At 39.3% G+C, this 25,075-nt stretch overlaps 1 protein-coding gene across 1 annotated transcript in view; it reads left to right on the top strand.

The window, feature by feature from the left end:
• ccdc141 (coiled-coil domain containing 141) overlaps positions 1-25,075 on the top strand; it is a 93,840-nt gene that overhangs the window by 55,966 nt on the left and 12,799 nt on the right. Inside the window, exons 9-17 of the mRNA XM_002935686.5 lie at positions 5,026-5,167; positions 6,775-6,894; positions 9,819-10,010; positions 11,090-11,263; positions 11,535-11,711; positions 12,092-12,217; positions 13,368-13,556; positions 18,423-18,584; positions 20,003-20,152. Of these exons, the coding sequence (XP_002935732.3) occupies positions 5,026-5,167; positions 6,775-6,894; positions 9,819-10,010; positions 11,090-11,263; positions 11,535-11,711; positions 12,092-12,217; positions 13,368-13,556; positions 18,423-18,584; positions 20,003-20,152 (1,432 nt within the window). The remainder of the gene's footprint in view (positions 1-5,025; positions 5,168-6,774; positions 6,895-9,818; positions 10,011-11,089; positions 11,264-11,534; positions 11,712-12,091; positions 12,218-13,367; positions 13,557-18,422; positions 18,585-20,002; positions 20,153-25,075) is intronic.

Below are 25,075 nucleotides of genomic sequence, written 5' to 3' on the forward strand. Positions count from 1 at the left end.
AGGTCGCCTAAAGCCAGGCCCGGATTTGTGGAGAGGCCACAAAGGCCCGGGCCTAGGGCGGCAGAAGTTTAGGGGCGGCATGCCGCCCCGCCGCAAGAAAATTTTAAAATTTGGCTCCCATACGGAGCAGTCGGGACCTCTCCCCACTGCTCCGTATGGGAGTTTAAAGGAGTGTTTGCGCATGCGCACTGGGGAGGGGGCGCGTTCGCGCATGCGCAGAGGGGGACACCCACAGGGGCGGCCTCGGGGCGCCTCAGAAAGAAATCCGGCGCTGCCTAAAGCAGATTTTTTTTCAGTGCGTTGTTCTAGCTTGGTTTTTTTTCCTGGCAAAACAAATGCTTGCCAATATTCTACCACAGATTCATAAACGTAGACACTGCTAACAAAACCACAAAACTTTACCAGGTGAAAGAATTTGTTCATCACTACCCATTACTACTAATATTAGTACCATATCATAGGCCAGTGATCCCCAACCAGTGGTTCATGAGCAGCATGTTGCTCCCCAACCCCTTGGATATTGCTCCCTGGGGCCTCAAAGAAGGTGCCCATTTTTGAATTTTTGGCAAGTTTTGGTTGCCAAACAGAGCCTTCTATAGGCTACCAGTCCACATAGGGGCTACCAAGTAGCCAATTATAGCTCTTAATTGCACCCCAGGAAATGTTTCCATGCTTGTGTTGCTACCCAACACTTTTTCCATTTGAATGTGGCCCACGGGTATAAAAGGTTGGGGATCCCTGTCATAGTGGATAAAAAGACACTAACCCACATATGTAATACAAGCCACTAAGTTTACCTAGGAGCAGTGACCCAAAGCAACCAATAAAAAACTGCAAAAACCAAAAAGTTTTCTATTAGTGTTTTTCACTGTTTTGATGCTTTCCTTACACAAAACACTTGACATTTAGAGTAAAAACATGAATCGGAAAAAAATCCTGACTTTAGTAAATTACTCTCTTAGTGTCGAATCAAGAGAACATTCCTCCTGGGTCTCGCTGTGCTCTTCACCTTGCGCCAGATTAAAGAGAAGTAAAGAGGTCAAATGCAACAATTGAGATATATATATATATTATATTATTATATGGTTCTATTTTAAAAATCACTCCTGCCTGGGAACCTCCAGCTGTTTTTCAACTGCAGCAACTACATTTAAAGACTGTCTGGGGGGATTTTGGAGTTGTTAGTACAACAACAGCTGTAGGGCTGCAAGCTGGACAACCCGATATATTAAATCCCCCCGGTTTCTGCATTGCCAGGGCCAGCATCCTATATGTCTAGGGGGGGGGGGGCAGACCTAGACAGAGGCATTTGAATACCAAAGACCTTTGCCAGTAATGAGGGCTAACAGCTGCTATCTGAGACTTATCGCACCCATATTATAGAGCCAAGTGTGGAAAAACAAAAAACTCTAATTACACCTCAGCTGAATGCATTTTCTGTGCACGGTTTGCTCTTATCACAAGTGTCACATTGAAAGATCTCAGTTCTTCAGCTTCTGGTTATGCAGCTGTTGTTGAACTACATTTCCCAGCCTCCTCCAAGTGCTCAGCTGTCAGTGTGTCTTGGGTGTTGTAGTTTAGGGACAACTGCTGTTATTTAGCCAGTTATCATTTTGATACGGGATGGGAGCATTTACTTACCAGGTGCAGTGTTTGATGGAATTCTGTATATTTGTATAACCCCAATGCAGCCTTTTATCCAGTGTACCTCCACAAATGTACCAACTGTGTTAAAACAAATGCATTGCACATTTTTTTTCCGGTTAAACAAATGCACTGCAAAATTGTAGCACGGATTCAAAAAAACATTAAGCGCAGCAGAAACCAAAATTTTGCTGCAAATTTTTATTATCTTTGTTAATTGGATGCAAGTTGCAGACAAAATTCTCACAGTGGTGAGTGGTTGTTTCCAGCATGTAGGACTATGAAGGTTTTCCTTCAGACAGGTCATGGTATATCTGTAAATCTAATATAAGTAAATCTAGAGCAACTGGACTTGCTGAGTTGTTACTGAAGATGTTCCCGGACGTGATTCTTTTGTGGCAAATCTGTTGTGCCTAAAGACCAGGGATCCACAACCTTTTTTACCCGTGAGCAACATTCATATGTAAAAAGATTTGGGGAGCAACACAACCATAAAACATGTTCCTGGGGTTACCAAGTAATAACGGTTATTGGCTATTTGGCAGCCCCTATATGGACTGGCAGCAGCCTACATGAGACTCTGTTTGGCAGTACACTTGGTTTTTATGCAACCAAAACTTGCCCAAAAGCCAGGAATTCAAAAATAAGCACTTGTTGTGAGGCCACTGGGAGCAACATCACTGTGAGGCCACTGGGATCACTGCTATAGACGCAGCCTGCTTTGGAAACCTAGAAATACACCTATGTGCTTTACCTACCCTTTGCACACTGCTTAGGAAGTTATATATGATCTCTATAACCTTTCCAGAATTACCCATTCTCAATAAATAGCGTCAATATGCCCACCCATTTCATCCATTTTAACACAACCTCACTTGTAATGAATCTATCACTGTCTCATACGTTGACACTAGATGGTGCTTGGGATCATTTTCTTGGTAACCTCATGTTCCGTGGATGGGATGAGACTGGGATAGAGATTGACTACACGTTGGTCTTGTGGGATTATTCCAAGGCTAAAGCTATTGTTTGTCAGATATAAAGGTGTATTTTAATGATAGCTTAATAAAACTCAATATCTTAGACCCTTATGGATCCACCTTATTCCGTCATAAATACATTGGCTGTTCTGCTAAATAATAAAATGTTTAGTCCTATATTGCCCCTAGAACTCACCATTAGCTGCTTTAGATTTCTAAGTTATAAACTGACTGTGCTGAGATTTGAAAATTTAGATTTTTTTTCTTGTGTTCTTTAATGGAATGGACCGCGCTTCCCACATGGCACATCAATTTTATCTCAAATGTATTTACCAGAGGAAAAATATATTTGATTAGAGTAAAAACAAAAAGTAAAGTGCATCTATATAGAAATAAATACAGAGCTTTTATCTTCAAAGTTTTATTCAATCCTTAAATTGCATGAAAGCCCTTACAGGTTATGCGTGCATCGAGACAACAAAGAGACAGTAGTGACCACTTGAAGGCAGCCATCTGTGAGAGAAGCTCTTCAGCTTTGCCTTCTGTGGGTATTTTAGGTATAAATGCCTTCATATAATAGCTGGAGATAGAGGGAAATGGAGCAATTCTGAAGATGGTTTGTATGGGGAAATTGGGGGAATTAGGAAGGCTAAAAGGTTATGGATAGTGGAGTGGTGTAGTTGGGCAAGGGCACCGCGGTCTGGCCAGTTTTAAGTGTCTGTTGTGTTCTATACATGTATGTGTAAATGAATTGACTCCCCAGTCATTTTTCTGTGAAAGAAGTACAGGTATGGGATCCATTAACAAAAACCCATTGTCAAGAAAGCTCCAAATGACGGGAAGGCTGTCTTCCATAGACTCCATTTTAATCAAATAATTTAGATTTTAAAAATGGATTTATTTTTTCTCTGTTTAATAACACAGTACCTTGTACTTGGACCAAACTAAATTAGAATAAATGCTTATTGGAGGCAAAACAAACCTATTGGGTTTAATTAACATTTTAATAATTTTTAGAAGACATATGGTATGGAGATTCAAATTATAGAAAGTTCTCTTATCCAGAAAACCCCAAATCCTGTACTTGTAGTCTAAAATTTTGCACACTTTTCCCAAATTTTTTAGTGTAAGGAAACATGACATGTCAAAAATATGGTCCAGTTTCATTTTCTTACTTTCCTATGAGGGTTTTAATTTTCACTTCAACAGGAAACGTTCAATTTACTAATAGAGCAAATACCTTTTTTCTATGCACGTCTTTCCTACAATGATGAATTTGTACCCTATTGTGTAGGACATGACATGAAGCTTGTAAATACCATAGTATGGCAACATCTTCAGGAGTTCATTTCTTGGTTTTCCAAGCTTCCATCAGTTTTTAACAAATCTTTTAAGCAAATAAATACGAGTGTTAAAATGCCTGAGACCAAATACATTTGATGTATAACCTTCTCTAATATACTGGTGCTCATTTAGTAATGCAATACTGAAAGCAGATTTGGAAAAATACCTGTATTTTTTTCCACCAAACTAGTTTGTTGGGCACTTTGTGGGGGTGCTGCTTGGTGGCACCAAGGGGTTGGGGGAAAAGGCATTTCCTTGACTAAATCCATGCAATTTATTTCTAACCACTATTTATAGTCCTGTGCCCACTGTCACTAAAGGTCCCCATACACTGGCAGATCCGCTCACTTGGTGATGTCGCCAAGCAAGCGGATATTCTCCCGATATCCCCCACCTACGGGTGGGCGCAGGGCAAGATTTCACTTCTGGGTGCCCCGAGGCCGCCCTTGCCCCCCCGTGAGTGTGCATGCGCGATCGTGCGTAACCAGTGTGCATGCGCAATTGCACATTTAAACTCCCATACGGAGGAGAGGTCCCGACTGCTCCGTAAAAATTCTGTCGCCAATGGTGCAGAATATGACTTCAGATGGGGTGTTGCACATCCATTTAATACTCAAACACTAATTATGCTTCATTTGGTTACTGTTATTTGCTAATCTCCCAAGCAGAAAGTCTATAATCTTTGATCAGCCATAACTTATAGGGTAGCATAGTTTTAGTTGGAAATGACAACATATCTGTGTACTGTAAAGTTTTAATGCAAAAATATACCTTGGTACTCAGTACCATATTCTTCTGTTAGGAACACTCTCAGATAGTTAGGTCTTAAATTCATTGAGATCCTTTTTTTGGGTTTGGGTGATATTTTTTTGGACAGACCCAAATATATATTTTTTAATTCTGTTTAATTCTTGTGCTGTTGTTTAACATCCTTGCATGCAGCCTCAGTGCTGGGGAACTCTGGGTACAACAGATTCGCCATTTCCATCTATAGTTTATCAGCTGGGCCTTGATCCAAGGTAGGAGAGGTGCTAACAGCTGTTTGGTTCATATTTAGCTCTGCCATGTCTGGAATTCAGGAAATGATTGGGTACCTCCAGAAACGAGTAGATCAGCTAACTGTCCAGATCAGTGCGCCGAATGAGCAAGCCTTAAAGGAACAACAAAATGCCGTGACACCAGAGGAGCATCTTAGGAAGGTACAGTATACAGTCTACATAACCTTCTGGCCAACATAACTTTACTCTTTCACTCTGTGAACTGCCTGGATTGTAAGAGGAAACAGTTTTGAACAGAAGTGAATACTAATCGCTATATGGGTTGCATGTTTAGTAAAATGTAGGGATGCCCCGAATCCCAGATTTAGTTTGGGATTGGGGCCGAATCCAGCCTTTTTTTGATTAATTCGGTTTCGGACGAATCCACGGTCCCAGCCGAAAAGTGTTAAATTTTAGGGGGGGGATTTTTGCAGCGCGCACAGCGCACGGTGACTTTTAACCCTTCCCAGTCCTAATTATCATATAGGATTCTGTTCAGGATTTGGCAGAATTCGGCCGAACCCAAAAAAGGGGGTTCAGTGTATCCCTAGTAAAATGTTTTATAAATGATGCCCAATCCATATTGGGTCTGTTACAAGTAACAAATGTAAGGCTGCAGATGGGGATTAAAGGGGTGGTTCACCTTTACATTTAATTTTGGTATGTTAAAGAATGTCCTAATCCTAGAAACTTTTCAGTTGGTCTCCATTTTTTCTTAATTATTTGCCTTCCTCTTCTGCCTCTTTCCAGCTTTCAAATGGGGGTCACTGACCATGGAAGCAAAACAATAATGGTCTCTGGGGCCACAATTTTATTGTTATTCTTAATTTTTAGTAGCGGTATGGGATCCATTATCTGGAAATCCGTTATCCAGAAATCTTTTTATAATGATTACCTTTTTCTCTGTAATAATAAAACAGTACCTTGTACTTGAGCCTAACAAACATTAATCCTTAATCATTATTGGAGACAAAACAACCCTATTAGGTTTAATTAATGTTAAAGGGATTTTTTATAGATTTAAGTAATAAAGATCCAAATTACGGAAGATCCCTTATTCGGAAAGCCCCAGGTCCTGGGCATTCTGGATAAAAGGGCCCATACCTATACTGATCTTCCTATTTAGACCTTTTTCTATTCATTTTTCTGTTTACTATTCATTTGCCTCTCATTCAAACCACTTCCTGGTTACTAGGGTAATCTGGACCCCAGCAACCAGAAAGATACTAAACAGGAGAGTAAACTGGAGAGTTGCTGAACAAACTTCTAAATAACTGAAAAACCACATATAAAATGAAGACCAATTGCAAACTATCTCATAATATCAATGTCTACATCATTATAAAAGCTTATTTAAAGGTGAACTACTCCTTTAATAATCTGGAAATATATTTTAAACTCTGGAAGGAATAATTTTATTACTAAAAATAAATAATTAAATAGTGCATTAAGCATCAGTACCCGAAAGAGAAAATATACTGTACAGACAAGTAAGGATTACATCAACATTCAAATGCCTATATCTGCGCCACTACTCACTTTTAGATAGTATATAATTTAAAAAAACCTAGCAGATATGAATGGATTGCACTCTTCAATATTAATATTATGGCATACAAATGGCACATTAAATTTATATAAATGCAGATTGGAATTGACTAAAGGGCAACTGGGCTTGCTGTGTGGCACAGGCAGCTGTGAGTTTCTAGGCTTTGGGTGAATTTGATATTGCCATGTACATGCTAATTATTAACCCTTTCATTATGTAGGTGTCACTGTGGCTTCAGAGAATAACTGCAGACCTGGAAAGATACAGTGAACCTGGATGGAGTCTGGCTGAGTGTGAGGAAGCCCTGAGTAAACTTATAGAGCTGGCTAACCAAGCAAAGGTAATGCTTCACATGGACCTTATAATGACCTGAGACCTGGGCACAATCTTCCTTTAACTCAGGAAAAGTCTCTTAATGACTTTGCATTTCATTTATAAAAGAGGGACTCGTTATCTCATGAATAAACAACAGAGATTTCAGTGGAATAAAAGCAACAACATTTATTGGCTCAAATTAACAGAACAAAAAACTAACATATAGAGTATACTATACCAAACAATGGATAGGTGCATCTAAGTGCCTCATGGTACCCACTCTCCTAACGCATTTCGCACCATGTGGTGCTTCATCAGAGGAGGTGTGGTATGTTTGTGTCACTTCCTTTATATACCCTTACCATTTAATTTATACAGTGTGCGAAACGCGTTAGGAGAGTGGGTACTATGAGGCACTGGGATGCACCTATCCATTGTTTGGTATAGTATACTCTATGGGGCTGATTTACTAACCCACGAATCCGACCCGAATTGGAAAAGTTCTGACTTGAAAACGAACATTTTGCGACTTTTTCGTATGTTTTGCGATTTTTTCGGCGTCTTTACGAATTTTTCGTTACCAATGCGATTTTTGCGTAAAAACGCGAGTTTTTCGTAGCCTTTACGAAAGTTGCGTAAAATCTTGCGATTTTTCCGTAGCGTTAAAACTTACGCGAAAAGTTGCGCCTTTTTCGTAGCGTTAAAACTTAAAAGGTGCGAAGTTTCGCGTAAGTTTTAACGCTACGAAAAAAGCGCAACTTTTTGCGCAAGTTTTAACGCTACGAAAAATCGCAAGATTTTACGCAACTTTCATAATGGCTACGAAAAACTCGCGTTTTTACGCAAAAATCATATTGGTAACGAAAAATTCGTAAAGACGCCGAAAAAATCGCAAAAATACGAAAAAATCGCAAAATACCGATCTTTACGAAAAAAACGCAATCGGACTCATTTCGACCCGTTCGTGGGTTAGTAAATCAGCCCCTATATGTTAGTTTTTTGTTCTGTTAATTTGAGCCAATAAATGTTGTTGTTTTTATTCCACTGAAATTTCTGTTGTTTATTCATATGTTTATTCGGGACCTATCGGTGGGATATAACTTGCAGATTCCCTTTCTTAAACCTAATTTATTAATTAATGGACTCATTATCTCAGTAGATACATCTGCTTTAGGGAGATATCTTCTAAATTTAATGTATCGCCAAATACTTGATCGTCATGCAGCACAGATTGACAGGAAGCCCAGAACTAGATAGGATCTATGGCATCCACACAATGGTATCTTCATGCTGGCACCAGAATGTCTGTGTGGCACTAAAATGGTTTCCAGGGTACCTGCTACATCACAGCAAGAGAAACAGCTTGATCCTGTTAATATTTCCTTGGAATACAATATCCAATCCAAAACCTAAATTGGCCTGTTAACAAATAATCATGTTCTGATGTTTTGGGGAAAATTAAAAAGCCCATGCCCATGCCATGCCCATGGCAGCCACGATTTAACCATAGGTGACTAATCTCCCTGTGGGCCATCACCCTAATACAGGTAGCATATCCACAATGCTTTGTACTTGGAGTCCTCTGTCTAAGGGTTTTTTCTGATATTTGGATCTCCATATCTTAAGTCTGCTAACAAAACATTTAAACATTGAATAAACAATATGATTGTTTTGCCACCAACATGGATTATGCAGCTTAGTTTCCATTAAGTACAAGGTACTAAGAGGGGGGCAAATGCAAGAGCACTAAGCAAAGCAAGAATGCACCCCTCTCTACACTGCACTCTGAATTGAGCGCTGGAAGAAAAATCATCACCTACAGCTCCTATGATTTTATTACAGGTTCCAATTTGGAGTGGCTAATTGTGTCTGTCAAGTAAACTTTGAAAACTCTGCATTAATATTCTGATGGACAGCCTGGTTTTATTACATTCTACAAATTAATATATATATTAACCATCCACTCCCAGTGTAATGAAATAAGGATCCTTTGGCTCTCCAGCTGTTTAAATCTTTAAATCCATCTTATCTTATATACGCCTAGGAAGCTAACAGTTAACTAGTTCCTTAGGTGTTAAATGAGACAGTTTTGTATCCTTTCATGTCACTTGCCCATGACATAACATGAAAACAAAAAGTCCTCCAGCTAAACATTTTACCTCTATACTTATTCCAAGCAGTATACACACAGACACACACATTTTGTTTTGGAAATGCAGATGAGGTACCAGGATGACAAAACAGTAATGGGAACATCCTCTGCTGATCCAAAAGACATTTGGGCTACTTAGCACATGGGTGGTCATGTAAACAGGCTTCCAGTTATACAATGGACACCTTACAGAGGCAAATCAGTAACAGTTAGTGGCCTGAGCGCACTGCAGCTGCTGTAGCAATGATGTGTGAATCAGCAATGGGGCAGGAAATGTATTGCCTCAATTAGCCTGTATTTAGTATTAGTCTGTAATTATCATGAACTCTTACAGCCTAGGGGAGGGAAGCACAACCTTCATCATCTCATCCAGCTCTTGTGGAACACCAGGGAGAAGTCACAAAACAAGTGCAGTTTTATTCTGAAGTAGTAACAACTAATCAGAATTTTGCTTTTCTTAGTCTAATTGACGTTGACCATTAAGAGTTAACTGCCAGGGATTATTACTCCAGAATTAAGGTCCCAATACACGGGCCGATTGTAGCTGCCGATATCGTTCCCTAGGACCGATTCAGCAGTTTATTGACCCGTGTAGGGGCAGAAATGATGGCCATACCCGACCGATATCTGGCCAGATATCTGGGTCTTTGTTACTTCCTGGTCCTGCTTACTCTATGATCATTCCACTGCCTAAGATCTGTAGGGTATTTATGTAGGCCTTTATCTAATTTTTAAACCTTTGTGCTTATTACTACCAGTTTGTATAAAAAACTTTTTATTACTATTGTTGGATATAGGAGGCATCTCAATACATGGAATCAGCTAGGAAGACCTTAAAAGAAGATGTTCAAATGTTTCCCTTGGGCACAGAAGAATTTAGCAGCCGCACTCATCTCCTGGAAGAACAATTAAAAGATTTGGATCAAAGTATTGATGAAAAACTGGAATGTCTAAATGTATACATAGCATTTTTAAAAGCATCATCAGAGGTATAAACTTTACATATATAGTATAAACTACAATTTTTGCTTCTGTTCATAGGCCTAAGTCTATGGCCACATGGGGCTGATTCTCAGTCTGAGGATAAATACTGGCCGAGAATTAGCCCCTATGCTCTGATCAGCTTTCAGATGTGCCGCAGCCACAGTGCTGGCCGGGGAGCAGGAACATGGAACGGATTTTGGTGCCAAAATGCATACTCTCGCGTTTCAGTGCAAAGTCAGCCGCATGTGTCTGATGCCAGGCTGTTGGAGTGTAGGGTGCGATTCTCAGCCTGAGTTTATCTGCAGGCCAAGATTCAGCCCTGTGTGTCTAAGGCTACAACCACACGGGGCTGATTCTTGGCCTGCAGATACACATATTCCAAAAGCCAGGCCCTGTGCATCTACCAGCTTTTGGATGTGCCTTTACCCGGAGCCACTGCGTCTGCCCTGGTGCAGGCCCATGGAGTGGACTTGCCACTGAAATGCGAGAGTATGCATTTTGCCGTCAAAAATCAGCCTTGTGAAGGCATAGCCTTAGGATCGAAATACCACTTTTGTTTTTCAAGATGGGTGAATCACTTCTTACAGACACAATCACAGACAATGTGTTCATCTGCAATTATGCACCATTTCTGTTCTCCTCTTATGCTCAGACTTGGATTGGGCATATGTGAATTATAGGAATTCTTGGTGGTCAGGCTGTATTGTACATATACCAGCCCAAATCCACCCAAGCAATATGGTCCCATTGGGCTCCCCAGAAAAATTCTTTGGCCTGGTTAATGTTTCATAGAAAAAGCTCACCAGCCAGAATCAAAAGACTAACAAATTGGCACCAACCCCCATTGTCTGTAACTTTGCCTTTTATTAAGCACCTTCACCGCCCCAAAAGATCTTCCTTAGAAAACTCTGCCCAATAACATACTACAGGTACTACTTGGGGCACTCATTGCCTTATTTTTAACACATCCCTACACGTACAGCTTATGACTAGCCTCCATAACAGTATTTTTATCCATGTTTAATGTTTACACTTACAATACAATAATGTGCTTAAAATAATCAATTCCTCACATGTATTTCAGCTGAAACCTGCCATCCAGAGTCTGAGAAAACTGTATACATCCAGTACGGAAGAAGGCACAGAGACGGATGTTTCATTAGCCCTAAAATCAGCAGAAGCACAGTTACAGTTTGTCCTTACAGAGATTTCCTCAGTTCAAGATATGGGGCAGAACTGCCTAAATATCATAAAAATGGTAAGGAACTATTGTGTTTATGTAAGATTCAGCCCAATGGTACACATAGTCATATTCCGGTGTTCCTGTGTAAAATGTCCAATGTACCTCCAAAGACATACACTGATGGGAGTCACGTTAAAATAAAAGCTTGGTATTGTCATGTATATATTGCCTGAAAACACAAAATACAATAACAAATTGTGCCACCCATACATTTTGGTGATAGGTTCCCTTATTCCATTCAGTATCCCCAAATGAATCTGGTTTATGTGGTTAACATTTCTCGCAGATGAACAGAAATACAGTTTTGAACAACAGACATGCGCAAGTCATTGAGAGGACAATTGATAACTTGAATAAGGAAAAAAACGAGATTACAAATCTGGGTTTAATATGGCAGCAACGAGTGAATCAAGCCAATTCCACAAAGCAACAATGGAGGACAATTAAAGACAAGTTACAGTCAGTAAGTAGCCTTGTGTCAGTGCTAGAGGATCAGGGAAATATATACACAATATATCACTTTATTCCAGAAAAAATTTATATTATTCATTGTCCATAAATCTGGGACTGACTGCCTCCCATGTCTTTCTGATCCACATTGTTTTCATTGAGGATAAAAGGTTCTGACCTGTGTCAGGGCCACAAAATGCAGATATAGGATAACATATTAACATCTGCCAACTCATTTATGAAAGTGACCTGGTCAAAATGGCAGGACTGCAGTTCTCCTCATTCTTTAGCTCTGATACTCTGAATTAAAATAAAGTTTCACCAGTGATCATCTAATATTGCTGTGTAGGTTTCCTTACCCTTTAAATGCCACTTTTTATGTTTTTTTGTGAGGCTACTGATGGATTAGAAGCCCTGGAGAAGGATCTACAACCATTTTATACGCTAAACTTGGGAAATGACTTCCAAACTATCCTAAATGCACAAGAAAAACTAAGTCACATAAAAAATAAGTATCAGGTGAGTTAATATCACAATACAGGTATAGGATCTGTTATGTGGAAACCTGTTATCCGAAATACACTCTATAGACTCCATCAAGTAAATAATTTTTTTTTCTCTATAATATTTATATAGAACCTTGTACTTCATCCTAAGATAATGAATCCTTATTGGGGGCAAAACAATCCTATTGGTTTATTTAATGTTAAAGACTTAAGGTATGGAGACTCAAATTACAGAAAGACCCCTTATCCAGAAAACCACAGGTCCCAAGCATTTGGGATAACAGGTCCCATACCCGAATTTACATTTCTTCACCATTATAGGTTCATGTTCATCTGTAAGGTTTTTTTAAATAAACTGTTTGTGCAAGTGCCATGCTTTGTCCCTGTTTCATTCTGATCCTTACTTTGACTTGTACGCTAAGTTAACCCCCTTAAAGGAGAAGGAAAGGTAAAAACTAAGTAAGCTTTATCAGAAATGCTGCATGAAGTTCTCTATCAAAAGAAACACAAGATTTCTTGTCTCCTTTTTTGTAAACATGTTCTTAGGGCATCTTTCTTTCTCTTTTAGAAAAAGAGTTCTCTCCTCTCTCCCTTCTCCTCTTCCCACCTTCAATAAGAATTCATAAAACTCACTCCCGCCACCCTTAGGAATGTGTAATCTGAGCTATAACAGCTAGAGCTGTCTGGCAGGAAGCTATGAAGACCAAGCTAAAATGGCAGCTGCAATCTTAAACAAACAGAGAAAGCATCTAGGGCTCTTTACTCAGGTTTTCTATTGGGAGGGGTCACACTACAGCAAGCTTTTTACTCTTGTTTCTGCACCAGCTGGTAGTGAGATCGTATTACATATTCAACCTTAAGTGGCTACTAGCAGCCCATTCTGCCATGTAAAGACAGGTTTGTGGCTCCTGGCTGGTTCCTTGTGCAAACTGGGAATACAAGTGTTTTTTTCTAAAATGTGCAGCTAGGACAGCATGCTAAAGCTGATTGGTTTGCAGGGCTTGCAGAGTCACAAAGAAGCTAGAGGTAACATTGTCTCTAAGGGGACAATAGTATAAGTATATATACAATAGTATAAGTATAAGTATAAAACTTTTCTTAAAAATCCCCACTATGGATTTATAAATAATAACATTTTGTATACTGCTTGGCTATTTCACCAGAATCTCAGTGCTGAAGCTGAATATGCTATAAAGATATCTGATCTTCTCACCCGGGAAGGCCCACGATTGCCGGAAAAATCTGGCAAAATAAATGACTTGGCTGAACTTCACCAAAAAGTAAGGGACAGCATTGCAGAATATGAAGATATTTTCATCAAAGTGGTGGCATTTTATCAAGTCAAGACAGAAGTAAGTAGGAACGGATTCTCCTACACATACATGCGCCAGTAATCTAACTGGGAAGATAATTCGACAAGCTTTTTATATGACCAGCCCTTGGCATGACCCATGTATATAAGTTACATACTTCTGTATATGTATAAATGTGAAAATAGATGTAATGAAGATATATGAAATGAAGATATATAGCAGTTGTGCGACCTGTGGTCATAATTTTTACACCTTTTTAAGTTTGAGGTTGGTTAATTTATAGTTCACTGCAATTGTTCTTTATTTATACGTGTTTTATAACATGTGCAATTCTGAGTACAGGTATGGGATCCCTTATCTGGAAACACATTATCCAGAAAGCTCCGAATTACGGAAAGCCCGTCTCCCATAGACCCCATTTTAATCAAATAATTCAGAATTTTAAAACTGATTTTTTTTTCTCTGTAGCAATAAAACAGTACCTTGTAATTGATCCCAACTAACATATAAATAATCCGTATTGGATGCAAAACAATCCTATTGGGTTTAATTAATGTTTTATTGATTTTTTAGTAGACTTAAGGTATGGAGATCCAAATTACGGACTTGGTCCCAAGTTTTCTGGATAATGGGTCCTATACTTGTATCTTATAATAAAGTAGTTTAGACTTTTTTACTCGAGAGCTGTATAAAACTGAAATATTCTCTAAAAGATAATAAAGAAGGATGGCTGATTCCAAAGACTCAGAACACAACACATATGCTATAGGCAACCTTTGCTGCTCCTAATATTCCAAAACAACAGATTTCTCGATTCTGATATAGAAATAACTGAATTCATCCAGGTGTCATACTTTCAGCAGATTTGGGTAGATATGTGGCAAATGGGGTTCAAAGCTGATATTGTTAAATAATGGAAATAAGTTAGGGAAATAATTTATGGAGATGGACCTGGGAGTACATGTGAATGATAAACTGTGCTGTAGCAAGCAATGTCAGTCAACAGCAGGATGGGCCAGCAAGGTGTTTTCTTGGATGAAAAGGTTATAGCATTGTAGGAGGAGAGGATAATCTCTCTTTTAACAAGTCTCCTGGAATATACATTGCAGTAAGGATCTCCAGTACCCAAATGTGACATTACTGAAAATCCGGAAAAGAGCGACTAAGGCGATGGACAAATTGATAGACAAGTCTTTTTCAAACATGTAAGGAACACTAGGAGCTGTAGGTTGCTCTGATGAAGTGCAGGGGCAACAGGGCACAAACAGCATTAATGCAAATGCACTAATGTTGTCTAACATTGCCAAAATAAAGCTGTGGATTTTAGGATTTTATAAGTTGTGGTGTGTTTAGTTGTGTGTGTGAATTGAGAGAGAAATACTAGGAGTCTATAATAGCAAAGATTCTATAATGCCAAAGGACATCTTCAGGTACACTCTATGGGGCCGATTCACTAAAGTGCGAAATAACGTGCGCTATTTTTAGCGTGCGGTAAAAATTTTATCGCGTCTTAATTTTCATGACTTTTCGCACGATTCACTATAAGCATACTTGCGCTATTTTACGCGCGGTATTTCATGCAATATTTTTGTCGAGATAAATAGCGTGCGCGGTATTTTTCGCATGCGCGCTATTTACCGCATGCGCTAATTGTCACAACATTACGCACGCGACAATCGGCAGCATAAAACTGGCGACATTTTGCCCTGGGAGAGCACAGAGTGCTAGAGAGGTGCTGTATAAATGTTTATTTGCAAAAAAAACCCCCAAAAACCAATAAAAATATAAGTAAGAAAAAAAAATGGGGGGGGGGCATTTAAGAATATTTAGCCACATACTTAGGGGTCCGTTTGCTAAAGTGGCTTAAATTAAGTGGGAGATTTTAGACACAGAATAAATGGCAAATATTTTATGGGCACTTTATTAAACGGGAACAAATATAATATTGCAATTATTCTGGCAACAAAACATTGGATTGGCAGTTATCCCACTCACCAGAAAATACGCTACGTACTAATTAACGCAAGTTTTACTATTTAGCAAATGGGCTAAAGTCAAAATTGTTGGCAGAATATTTGCAAAAATTTAACCCATATAGCATATTGATGCTGTTACTGATAAATGGAAGAGTGTAGGGGAAACTACATGAAAGTATAGAATACCATATCAATGAAGGATAAATAAGTAGACATTACTCAGTTCAAAAGTAGAAAAGTAAAAATTTTTACTATAACAAGAAAATATTTAAAAATAGAAGATAAAAAGGGGGAAAAAAAAACTTAGGGCTTGCTGCCCTTGAGTTCATCCATGTCCCTCCTCAGTTGGGCCACTTCCCCCCGGAGCTGGGCCAGCTCGGCCTTCATGTTCTCCAGGTCCTCCTGCATTGACCGACGTGATGTTCCCTCATCTGCAGGAGAACCTGGTGGCTGGGATCCGGGGGTCTGGGGGGAGAACTCAAGGGCCGGGGAAACTGGGGGGAAACTGGGAGAGAAGTCAAGGGGGGGGATTGTCCGGGGCCTCTTCTCAGCCTCTGGGGCCTCTGGTATTGCTGGGGCCTCGGGGGCCTGGCTGGGTCCTGGGGCCTCTGGGGCCGGTGGTCGGGCCTCTGGGGCCAGTGGTTGCGCCTCTGGGGCTGGAGTTCGGGCCTCTGGGGCGGTGGTCGGGCCTCTGGGGCCGGAGGTCGGGCCTCTGGGGCCGGTGGAGCCTGGTGAGCCACAGTAGCCTGGAGGGCCTGGGGTTGTGCCTGGGGAGGAGGCGCCAGCTGAAGTTCTGTGAGATAGTATTGCAAGATGTTATTTTGTGTAATATATTATACATATATATATATATATATATATATATATACATATAGAAACAACAACAAGAGATCCTCTGCACTCACCCATTATCAATATATAGAACATTAAGACATTCGGTGCATTTAAGCTACTAAGAAATGCCCTTCCCTTTAAGCAAAACAGGGATTGTTTGTCCATATATTGCAATATACTTCAAGCTGGCCAACTGCGTCAAAGTCATCCCTTTTGACCAGTTCCTACACTGACTTATGCGATTCATTAAGAATTCTACTGCTTCAATATACATTTAGCCAAGGGACTAAGTTTTACCTGCAACTTTCTTGCTTTCAAGGTTAAAACCCCCATATGGTTGCCCTTTTATTGGCTCCACTGGGATCACCTGACTGCAGCTGGGAAGGGTGGGAGCTACAACAAGGAGCTGGCCACTGCTCCTGTATAAGCTATAGCAAAAAAAGGGAAAGTTGTGCTCAACCACTAAATTTTAAACCATTAGGCGGGGGTGCAATGAGGTTGTGACCACGAAATACATAGAAACAACAACAAGAGATCCTCTGCACTCACCCATTATCAATATATAGAACATTAAGACATTCGGTGCATTTAATATATATATATACATTCATACACCATCATAAATAACGGGGCCCCTCACAACAACATTTTTTGGGCCCCCCTCCTCCCACGCCCCCAATGGCCCTTCCCCCTGTGAACCCTCACATCAATACAAAGGACACACAGACATTGTTAGCCAGGGCCCCCTAAAACATTCGTGGCCTTTCCCCAAATGACCCCCTGCTTTAAACTTATTTATGCATATGTATTTGAAAATAGATGTGTATATATATATATATATATATATATATATATATATATATATATATATATATATACAATAGGAAGTGCTGGGAAGCTGCACACCATAAGGAACAATAATACCTGGGTGCCTGTGGCAAAACAAAATCTAGACAGGCATGGGGTGACGGCACACACAGGATTTTCACAAGGAGTCACGAAGATGTGAAATAATATTCAGAGGTTTATTGTGACCAACGTTTCAGTTCCTCACTGGCATTATGGTTGAACGTGATGGACGTATGTCTTTTTTCAACCCAACTTACTATGTTACTATGTTACTTTCATCATCCCTGACATTTCTTACATTTGTACCTTTAGTTCAAATTACTTGCTAAATCTTTTACTGAACGTATACTGTAAAAGCATAATAAAGTACAATAATTACCTTCCGCAATTTCAGCCACCAGGTCTGAATTCCTACGCTTCAGGTCAGACCATAGGCGCTGGAGCTGGCGGAGGTCCACATCAAGGGCAAACCCGGCGAGCAAACCTTCTCTTAGCTCGCGCAGGATTGCCCTCTTCCTCTCGTGGACCCCTAAGTCCCCCAGCGGTGGGTCGTCATATCCTGAGCGTAGGAGAACGGTGATAATATAGCGCCTCTCCCCTGGTAGCAGATAAGAAACCCCAGGCATGATCCTCTCTGTAGTGTGACTGCAGGCTCAATGACACAAAATCGCCCCAAGTCGCACATGTCATGAGATTACAAAATCGCTACAAAATGTCCGCAATTCGCGAGATTACAAAGTCGCGACAAAAAAGAAATCGCCAAAATATACATAGTAATGTATTTTTTTTTGTATAAATATTTACCGCTATAGTACTGTATATTAGTAGCGAAATTCCATACATGCCAAGACTTTAGTAAAATTGAGTAAAAAGACACATACTTGAATAAATAACACTGTAAGTCCATATTTTATTGGCAAAAACTCATTTACTATACTTTTCTATAATTTTTTGCCTGCCTGTAGTAGGTGTTAATTTTCGCATAGACCAATGCGATATTTAGCGCGCCTAAGTGTTTGTGAATCATGCGATCATATTCTTTGCAGCGCGGAAATTAACGCATGCGTTAAAACTAGTGCGAAAAATACCGCATGTGAAAATGGCGACTTAACGCACGCGATAATACTATGGTGAATCGCGCGCTAATTTTCACGTCTTTTTTTACGCAAAAAAGCGTGCGATAATTTTTATCGCACTTTAGTGAAGTGTATCTTCTAATCCAATTGTTTTTTTTTCTGTATTGCAGCTGGAATTTCTTGTTAAAGCGGAACAGAAATGCCAGTCTGAGCACATAACCAATGATGAACTTCAGCTCAGTCAAATTCAGGATCAGCAAACTCATTTCCAGACTCTGTACAAACTTGTTGTTAACTTGGGAAGAGAAATCATTTCAACTATACAGCATTCTGTAAGTAACAGCTAGAATTGGTCTATGAAGTTCATAGGCGCATAGGCTTAGCAGCACATCCCAGAGACCACAGAAGCAAGCAGATCGACTTTGAGTGGTTTTAGCTTTCCTTCTTAGAGTTTAGTAAGAGAAATATGTGTACAGGTATGCAAGTGAAATAGACCAATATCCAGATAATGGACGTAGCACCACTTGTGGCCTTCTCAATATACAGTATGTAACTACCAAATACCAAATTAATGGAAATATCATTTTAAAGGTGGTGTAGAGTTTGCAAAGTTCTGCCTGTCATAGAAAAGTCAACCAATTTATTGTGAAGCCATAATTACTCTGAGGAGTCCTATATTAGGAATTCTTGGTGATATTGCCTGCTCTTGATCTCAGACTCTTGGGGTTCAGGTTTCCACATGTGGTTTAGGATTTGTTGGGCTCAGTATCATTATATAATTGTAAAATTCACTCTTCTTTATTTACAGTTTACCCAAGAAATAAACATTCATGCTCAAAATTCACCCTAACTGACCTCCATGTTTATCCAGTGGGTCAGCCCCAGAATTTGGCAACCACTTCCCTAGATTATCAGTGATTTATAGTAATATATTGTTATATACTACTATATTACTTAGAATAATGAGTAATATGTTCTCCAAAACCTGTCCAAGTTTGTACAACTCTCACAAATCAGGTGGTGCATCAAGTTTATTCATTACCCTATGTTTGTTTGGTGTTTTGTAATATTCTTGTAGGGCATTTCAAGATAAATAGTATTTTGTGTATATATGCTATTTAGGGGGAGCATATACAATATTTAGGGGCTGATTCACTTTTTGTGGTAAAAAGCATGCGATAATTAAATCACGATTCATCAAAGTCATATCGTATGCGTTAAGACTCATGTCGCATGTGCAAAAAAATCGGTAATGTGTTAATTCTCGCATAGAAATAATACTAACGCATGATTCACAAACACATAAGAAGAGTTAAATGCGCTTAATATCGCATTACTCTGTGCGAATATTAACACCTAATTGGGGCAGGCGGTTCTTGAGCTTTTGGCAACACAACATGGACTTTGCAGTGGGATTTTTTTCAAGTCTGTGTTGGCCCTAGAGTCATGCATCCTCCAGTTTTCAGGGAAATGGCAATGGTTATGTGTGTGAAATCATGCGCTAATATAGCACACGGCGAAATCTATCGCGTGCAGCGGGAAATAACGCACTCGGCAGGAAATAATGCACGCAGTGGGAAATAACGCAAGAAAAACGCTCATCGCGAGTTAAATAACGCAAAGAGCATCTTAATTATGACGCTTATCCTATAAATAGCGCTTGTTTTATCGCCCTTTAGTCAATCGGCCCCTTAGCCATTTACATTTTAGTGTCTGCATATTAATGCTTCTTCTTGCTCTCCTCATGTAGAAGCACATCACCATTCCAGTCATGGAACTTCAGGAGCAGATTGCTAAAATGGAACGTGACAATGCATGCTGGAATTCCACTGTGGACAAACAAGAGAAGCAGCTACTAAGTCATTTAGATTTTGGCACAACTATAGAAGATATAAATGAGGTATGTTTACTTGTTTGTGAATGACTGATCAGTTTTTCTTGTGATAGCTGCTCAAAATAACCAGAAATGCAATGAACCCAGGATTTCATTTTTCAGATTTGGCCAAATCCCAGCACTTTTTGTAGGATTGAGATTTGTTCAGCTGGACCAAATAAGATTTTAATGCCATGTGATTTTAAATATGGGATAAATTATATTTTTGTTTCCAGACATATTTGGCCAAATCTTTTGTGAACAGATTCAGCCAGGTCCAATTAATTCTGCATTTGAAAAATCCCTATTTGTTCCTAAGCAATAATTGTAAAAGGCTATTATAACCCCTTTAAGCTGGACCCAGGCCACTAACAGTAAAGTTATACTTTTTTTCAGTTGATATAGATTTATATGGGTGAAGATGTATATAAATGTGCACAAAAACCTGAACATACCATAGATATCCATGAACATCTGGACAAACCAATTTACTTATTTCTGTACCCTAACAACTACGAACTGCATCAGTTATTATATTAGAACCAATAAAAACATTCTGCTTTATAAATACATTCAGAAATATAATATAAATGGAATCTACAATTTGTATTACAAAATACTGGGGGCAACATAATGAAATTGAAAGGGAACCATACTAGTTAGTATGGGAGGAGGGTTTCAGAGGGGGCTTTGTGGGGCTTTAGCTTGACACTGCTGGTTTGAGGAGCCAAATTTTGCAGCTTGTTTATCCAAAGACCTTCTGTGGTTCTTTTTTCACAGTTAATCTCCACCTATTTTAAAGAGATGAAATCACGTCAACTATTTGGAAGTGCAGTCAGCTTGGTAATATGTCCCAGGCAAACAAAATGTTTAGTCCCATGCGTAAAATTTGGTTCAAATAAACCAAGGGTTAAATGCTAATGGCCGCAATATTTTTTTATTTTTTTTACAACTTTGTGTAGCTGTTTGATAATACTCATGTATAGAAATCCCAAAAGCAGAGAATGCTCTTTAAGAATCAACCTTAGGGCTCTGGCACACGGGGAGATTAGTCGCCCGCGACACATCTCCCTTGTCGCGGGCGACTAATCTCCCTGAAATGCCATCCCACCGGCAAACATGTAAATCGCCGGTAAGATGGCATAAGCGGCACCGCTTGCCTTGAGAAGAAGGTAGATTTGTCTCGGGCGACTAGTCTCCCCGTCTGCCAGAGCCCTTAAAGAGCATTCTCTTCTTAAAGAAAAACTTGACCTTCAGAATAAATACTTAATCATTAACAGATAAATGATATTTAGGCACTTTGCCACCTTTACTAAATGAACCCTGTATTATTATAAAAAAAAGTCTATTTACCCTTTATATACACCTATAATACAGACACGATTTCAGATCGTATCCAGAGATGATTAATAAGGACAGTTGGCCAGTTACAAAACTGTGTAATCAGATCTAGTCTCAGTAAAGAAGGCTTATGTGTCAAAAGGTTTGCAGCTGCTGCCCTCCATCCGGCATCAAACTGAGAATCCCCAGGCGCATTACAGAACGTGGCCTGTCTTTCCCATGTGCTCTGCACTGTAGGCTATAACAGCACAAAAACAACATGAAGGGGATCGTGCTAAGCAAAGCAAATTGACAGACAACACCATTTCTTTCTCTGCCGGGATATTTGTTTCTTTAGCAAAACCACATTATGCAAGCTGCTGTTTCTAAGTTGAGGTGGTCCATCACACACACTGCGTAAAATAGTGCCCTCTCAGTCTTCTTATATAAGCCGTTACAGGCCAGAATAAGTTAGGGAGCAGCCTTCTGTATAATTAGATTATGTCCTTTTCAGTTCTACGTGAAAGCTCTGTCTCATTTCGCTTAGCCAGAAAATTCGCAAAACTGCTCAAAAATTAGTGACGCAACTGCAATTTATTTGATGCAGCCTCAACTTTTTTCTCACTCTGTGAATTTTTGTTGCGGCAAATTTTTGTGCCCATTTTGACAAAAAATTTGCCAATGGTGAAATGTGGAATTTGGCAGCGAATCCATGCCTGGTTAAAAAATTCTGCTCAATCAGTACCACTACAAATTTGTCCAAAATATCAGAGAAATCAGATCTGGAAAATTACCAAAATGAAAGAATTAAAACTCCTAGCAGGCCCAAATCTGTGGGAAGGCCTGGGTCTAGGATTGTAGTGGTGGTATGCCACCCCAAATCCAGTCTGCCAACTGGGTGGGCTATCAGATTTAACTGCCCCCAAGTGCTCAGTACTGCTGGTGGAGTAAAAAAGCATGGGGGAGGTGCTCACTGATATACAGTATCAATCAGATTGTCTAACATCATTGGAAACTGGGAAAAAGCAGTAAAGGAGTAAATGTGACGACTCCGACACTTTTGAGATGTAACATGAGGCTAAATTTAATTGGCTTTCAATTGCCATTTCCTTCTGACGGCCATTAGGTCCAGATACAATTATTTATGTTCTGCACCAAACACAGTCAAATTCTATCGGAGGGGGGTAACCTCTTTACAGATTCTGATTCTTGTTTCTCTGTTGTATTCTATCTGGAACGTAATCTGGAGATTGGTGTTCTGTTAAGTTACGAAAGGCAGGACCTACTCACCCTTATTATATCAGCAGCAAATAAGCCTTGATCTATATAAATGAGCTGGGGAAAAAACTCATATTTTAGCAAAGGCAGAAACAACACTGACAAACTGTTGGTTAATACTAGTTTTTATTTATTAGTAAAAATAAAAACAGTATTTGTTAGAATTCTAATAGACCTTTCATTAAGTTGTCTTATGTCCAGAATGATGGTAATGATTGTTACTGCAATAATGCCATTGAATTGGTCAATCTCCTTTCAGTTTTGATCTCCATCTGATATCTAGATTTTATGATTTATCTTCTGTGCAAGGTATAGTATTAGCTAAATTCAATTTAGGTTTAAAACCTATCTACAAATGCCACTGCAGTTTTCTACATTGTTGTCTATACGGAAAGCTAGAGATTAGATTTTAAGGTGGTCTGCTAAATGTTACGAAAGCCAGGGCATGCTCAGCATTCTTATATAGGGAGCTGCAGACAAAATTAGCCCGGCACCAGCCTTGAGAGAAATCAGCAGATCTTATGTAAAGCCACAAACTGCTAACGGCGGCAATGGCACAGTCGGTTTGGGGACTGCATTAATGAGCCAATGCGGTCCCCGATCCAACTGAATCTTTTAACTTGCCCAATCGATATCTGCCCAATTCCAGACCAGATAGCGGTTGGGCATGGCCCTCGTTTCTGACCCTACACGGCCCAATAAGCTGCCAAATTTTTTTGCCTGGCATGGATTTACAGTGAATTTCTGCATTTGGCCATTGTCAAATATTTTCACGAATCTTCCGTGGAAATCTGCCACAAAAAAATTGTTGCGCGTCAAAAAAAGTCGCAGACGCGTCCTAATGGCTGCAGTTGTGGCAAAATAAGTGCGGTAGTGTCAAAAAAAGACACGGTGAAAAAAAAGATGCGGGCGACAAAAAAAAGTTGAGGGCGACAAAATAGTTGCACAACAAATGCGTTTCACAGATTTCTCACAGTTTCGCATTTTTTTTTGTCGTTTTGCGAACCTTAGGGCAAGCAAAATGGGACAGATTCACTCATAACTATAGCAGATGTATCAAATATAAGTAATCCATTCAAAGTTGAAAGATACCTAATATATCATTCTTAAATTGTCTAATTCAGAATGATTACCTAGCAAAGGGCATCCGATGTTCTACTGTTTAATCAGTATTGATCAATATTGACTACTTGTACTTAGATATTGGACTTGGTAGGTCTGTTAGACTGATTTGTCATAAATTATAAAACCTGTGTTAGAATTGATGTCCTGCAGGAAACCTTGATATGAATTTAGAACTTTCAGTAGTCTTTCCCAATATTAGCACTGTATTGTGCATTTCACAGGGTATATTATTATATACAGGTATGGGATCCGTTACCTGGAAACCCGTTATACAAAAAAGCTCCGAATTATAGAAAGGCTGTCTCCCAGAGACTTCATTTTAATCAAATACAGGTATGGGATCCCTTATCCAGAAACCCATTATCCAGAAAGCTCCGAATTACGGAAAGCCTGTCTCCCATAGACTCCATTTTAATCAAATAATTTAGAATTTTCTGTAATAATAAAACAGTACATTGTAATTGATCTCAACTAAGATATAAATAATCCTTATTGGAGGCTAAACAATCCTATTGGTTTAATTAATGGTCTATTGATTTTTTTAGTAGACTTAAGGTATGGAGATCCAAATTACGGAAAGACCCCTTATCCGGAATACCCTTGGTCCCGAGCATTCTGGATAATGGGTCCTATACCTGTAATTCAGATTTTTAAAATTGATTTCCTTTTTCTCTGTAATAATAAAACAGTACCTTGTACTTGATCCCAACTAAGATATAATTAATCCTTATTGGATGGAAAACAATCCTAGTGAGATTAATTAATGTTTTATTGATTTTTTAGTAGACTTAAGGTATAAAAATCCAAATTACAGAAGGACCCCTTATCTGGAATACCCTTGGTCCTGAGCATTCTGGATAACGGGTCCAGAACTGTACTGTACAAAAGCAGGTTCAGGTTACAGGAGTTCAGGTTACAGGGGTAAAACACAGATTACATTTCAGTCTCATTCATTATTTCTCTATGGAAAAATCCAGAATTGAATCTAAAGATGAGAGATGAATGTTGCCCTCCAGTCCAAAAATCTTACTATCTCTGCAAAACAGACTTTGCTGCTGTTGTGTTTTTAATAGAAATCAGGAGCCCAGTATGCATGGGTAGAGAGCTCTGTGAGAACTTTGTATTTTAATGTATTTTAGAAGGGGTTGTTCACCTTTTAGTCAATTTTAAGTGTGTTATAGAATGTCCTATGCCCAGCAACGTTGCAATTGGTTTTCTTTATTTATA

This window comes from Xenopus tropicalis, chromosome 9 (assembly GCF_000004195.4).
Source record: "Xenopus tropicalis strain Nigerian chromosome 9, UCB_Xtro_10.0, whole genome shotgun sequence".
Classification (NCBI taxonomy): domain Eukaryota; kingdom Metazoa; phylum Chordata; class Amphibia; order Anura; family Pipidae; genus Xenopus; species Xenopus tropicalis.